Below are 3,493 nucleotides of genomic sequence, written 5' to 3'. Positions count from 1 at the left end.
CCCTGGGACTTCTCCCTTTCTGTCTAAGGTGTGTGTGAAGGACCGATGAGTAGCAAGTGATAGTGTTACTTGCACTTAACTGGGTCGTGGGATTAAAAATTCTAATGATTTTAATGACTGCACATATGATTGGGAGATCATCAGCTTGTTGATCCCTTTATTTCTGCTTTGCTTTGAGTTCAAAGCTTCTCAGAAAATCTTGGTACAGAAACTCCCCAGAAGCCCCATGTCTGTTTCTGACTAGATGCCTGCCTGGACACGGAATTCTGCAGAGGTTTGTCATGCTCTGATTGGTCAGTGGTATCTACTATGCCTACCTCTTGAAGGCTAAAAGTCCCTGGCAGTGTGGGGAAAGAAGATGAACTGAGCAGGGGGTGGGGGAGGTGAGTGGGTGTTGGGATTGAGACCAAGCCTTGGTTGATGTTAGGCGTATATTCTACCATTAGGCTTCATGTTGGTCAGGCCAGTTTGACTAGAGACTTGGTTGCACTGAAAGGACAACTGTGTTCTCCAATACAGCCTGGCAGGCCAGGGGCTGGGGCAACTGGGAATCCATAAGAGACTACTAGCTATATCCCAAAAGATAGGGCATGAGAGTTGGGGTCTAGTTCAGATGAAGTAATTACAAACATTACTTTATTGACTCTAAAAACACAAACCCCCAAACCTTAGAGAACATAAAATTGAATACTGTGCCAACAACTTAGGTCCTTGGGGCTATAGTATCTTTTTAAGAGACTGCTTCGGTGCCACAGGCTCTTTGTATAGCAGGACAGGGTCCCTGCTGGAGCAAGGAGTTCAGCTACTCTCACCATCACTGCTAATGATGCCCCGCATATGGGACCAGTCTGGAGGTGCTTGGCGTGGTCGCTCCTCTTCTGAATCCAGGGTTCGGCGATAAAGCTCCCCTGGGGCGATTCCTTCCCCTGAAGGGTTCCAGGCATTACTTCTTCGTGGTCGGCCTGGGAAGTGGGGGAAGAAAATTAATTATCTGACCCCAGCCTCTTCCTTTCCTAAAGAGAAAATTACTTACCCGAACTGCTGATGATATTGGCAACATCCAAGGAAGCCACCTCAGCTGCCTCTTCTCGCCGCTCCTTCAGGGCCCGACACTTCTCCAAGGAAGGATTGCCTGGAGCAGAAGTGGCTCATGAGCTTCTCTTCCCAGTGCCCACGCCCTCCTGCAGCTCTTGGGCACATCCAGTCTCACCCTTCATGCCCAGTGCTTCCAGCTCAGTCCTGAGGACACTAAGGCGCTCCTTGTGGGAGCGACAGGACCCCAGGAGCTTCTTGTAGTTCCGATGGGCACCACAAGCCCGAATATAACGCTTTAGTCTCACCACAGCTGGATGGTCCTCTCCACAACGTCGAGACCTAGCCTAGTAAAGGAATTTGCAGCTGAAGGCCCAGCCTTTCCCCTGGTGGAGGCCACCCACCTGGTATACCCTCTCACCTTCTGGCTTGTGTGTTCTGGACTTGAGTCTGATGAGGAAGAAGAATTTTGTGCTTTGCCTTTCTTGGAGCTCTTCTTGGAGGAGCGGTTCTTCCTCTCCTCTTTGGTGCTCTCTCCTGCCTGGGAGTCACTCCCTTCCCTGTCCACATCACTCTCCCCATTACTGCTGTCTGACGTGCCTCGCGTGCCTGTCTCTGTAGTGTCCTGAGCAGCTGCTGGTTCCTGTGTGTTGTTCTCACCGTCCTCGCTGCTGGCACTCTGCTTTCTGCTCTCAGTCTGGGACCCGGCCTTGCTCCTGTTTTCCTCCCCTTCCTCCCCACTGCTGTCCCCACTACTTACTGCCCCCTTTCCCTTCTCTTCCTCACTGTCTCCCACACCTCTAGTTCGCCTCCCAGCCCGGCTTTTCTGCTTAGAGCTCATTCTCTTCCCTTTGTTGCTCCTCTGTCTGGGTTCCCTGTGCTCTTTCTTCTTGGCTAGGGTCTCCTCGTCACTGTCGTCACTTTCCTTGTGGCGTTTAGCACCTGTCCTTTCCCCCATCTTTGCTCTACCCTGCATAGCTTCTTCTTCACTACTTCCACTTTCTTCCCTAACCTGCTGCTCAGTGGCTGAAGCCTTTCTTGGTGCTTGCTCGTTCTTGGTCCCAGCTTTCGTTTTAGCCCCAGCCTTCTGCTCTTTTCCCCCATCCTCCTCCTCAGTGCTCTCTGATCCCATCTTGGCCGCCAGGTCTGTTTGCTGTTCTTCATCTGTGCTCTCAACTGCTTTCTTTACAGCTCTCCTCGAACATGACTTCTCCTTGGTTGTGCTGTTCTTTATGGGACGTCTTGAGCAGTCTGGACTGGATGGTGTAGAGCTGGAGTCTGGAATATGGGGACAGGGCTAGGATAGGTTCCTCCTGCTCCTTACATTTAGGACAGGGTACCTTTAGCTCTACTCTGGTTAGGAGTGAAGGACAGCAGGAAGCACCACGGCGTGTATGGTTCCACCTGGTCCCTGCCTCCCTGACCCTCATTTACTGCCGTGCAATGTAATACATGCACCCTGCCTTATCAATAAACCAATGATGCTGTAGTCACACACAGATAAATGCAGGGGAGAAGGCACTAACCTGACTCTGAATTGAAGCGGAACCTTTTTGCCTCTGGGTCACTGCCGGGAGCAGGAGACCTCTTCACTTTGATCAAGTCTAGCTTTCCTTCCCTGGTACCAGCATCCGCCTGTGGGTGCAGCATGAGGGCAAACCGAATCAAGGTCCCAACCCCTCAGCAACAAACCCTGTCTCTCCTGGCCCAGGCTCACGCCCACACCTGCATCTTCAGCAGCTCCTCCTCCACCAGCCGCTTCAACGCCTGCTTCTCCTCAGGTTCAAGGTGATCCTGGCCCACGTGGGTCAGAAATTGCTGTTGCACGACGGCGTGCGTAACCGTGCTGCAAAGACACGTGTCAGGACAGAGTCCCAGTCCGACTCCTGCCCTTTCCAATCCAGACTCTTAATACCCTATGCACCTGAGGTCAGGGGAACCTCAGAAGAAGCTGCGCGTGAATTCCAGCATCTCGTCTCCCGGCGCCATTTTGCGCCGCCGGGGATTGGTAGCTCCCGCCTTTTTTCTTCCGGGCCGCCTTCAGTTTGCGCACGCGCAGTGACGCCACTCCTGAGGGGCGGGACCGTTGGGCCTCCGCCGTTCAAGCGCTGGGACGGAGAACTTTGCCAGATCTTGCTTTCCCTAAAGCAGTTGGTGGGTCTCGAGGTTTCTGCTCTTTGCTAAAACTACTTATTAAAATTCTCATTAGAAGCCGAATTCGCCGCCGGAAATCTCTGGCTGTAACGTAATCAACTCTTCACGCTGCTCTGTGGTCAGGATATCCAAGTCAGGTCTCTGTTGTTTCGGAAGGCAGAAGGGAATGGGTATCCTCGCCAACACAATGCATTTCTGGTTATCTTTTATGGCTCCCAATCTTTAGTCACTTTAGAATCAACCGCCCTTCAGCGTCCGGCTCCTCTGTGACCTCAGCGCACCGCGAAGCCATTGGAAGCGGCGTAGC

The 3,493-nt window shown here is 52.4% G+C and overlaps 1 protein-coding gene across 3 annotated transcripts; it reads right to left on the bottom strand.

Annotated features, from left to right (window-relative positions):
* Positions 1 to 603: 603 nt before the first annotated feature.
* Hirip3 (HIRA interacting protein 3) lies at positions 604 to 2,876 on the bottom strand. 3 transcript variants are annotated; one of them, XM_075972272.1, is made up of 6 exons: positions 2,758 to 2,872; positions 2,559 to 2,667; positions 1,454 to 2,310; positions 1,211 to 1,379; positions 1,034 to 1,132; positions 604 to 962 (listed from the first exon to the last, which is right to left on the bottom strand). In XM_075972272.1, exons 1-6 carry the CDS (start codon positions 2,761 to 2,763, stop codon positions 799 to 801), a joined length of 1,404 nt encoding a protein of 467 aa, XP_075828387.1. In that variant the 5' UTR covers positions 2,764 to 2,872; the 3' UTR covers positions 604 to 798. The 3 variants fall into 3 exon arrangements, with proteins under 3 accessions (XP_075828387.1, XP_075828388.1, XP_075828386.1); XM_075972273.1 differs by lacking the exon at positions 2,559 to 2,667 and having other exon boundaries at positions 2,758 to 2,876; XM_075972271.1 differs by lacking the exon at positions 2,758 to 2,872 and having other exon boundaries at positions 2,559 to 2,695.
* Between the last annotated feature and the right edge of the window lie 617 nt (positions 2,877 to 3,493).

The sequence above is a fragment of the Microtus pennsylvanicus genome, chromosome 5, assembly GCF_037038515.1.
Source record: "Microtus pennsylvanicus isolate mMicPen1 chromosome 5, mMicPen1.hap1, whole genome shotgun sequence".
Classification (NCBI taxonomy): domain Eukaryota; kingdom Metazoa; phylum Chordata; class Mammalia; order Rodentia; family Cricetidae; genus Microtus; species Microtus pennsylvanicus.
The sequence above is the reverse complement of the archived record's forward strand: the minus strand, read 5'-3'. Positions and strand labels throughout refer to the sequence as shown.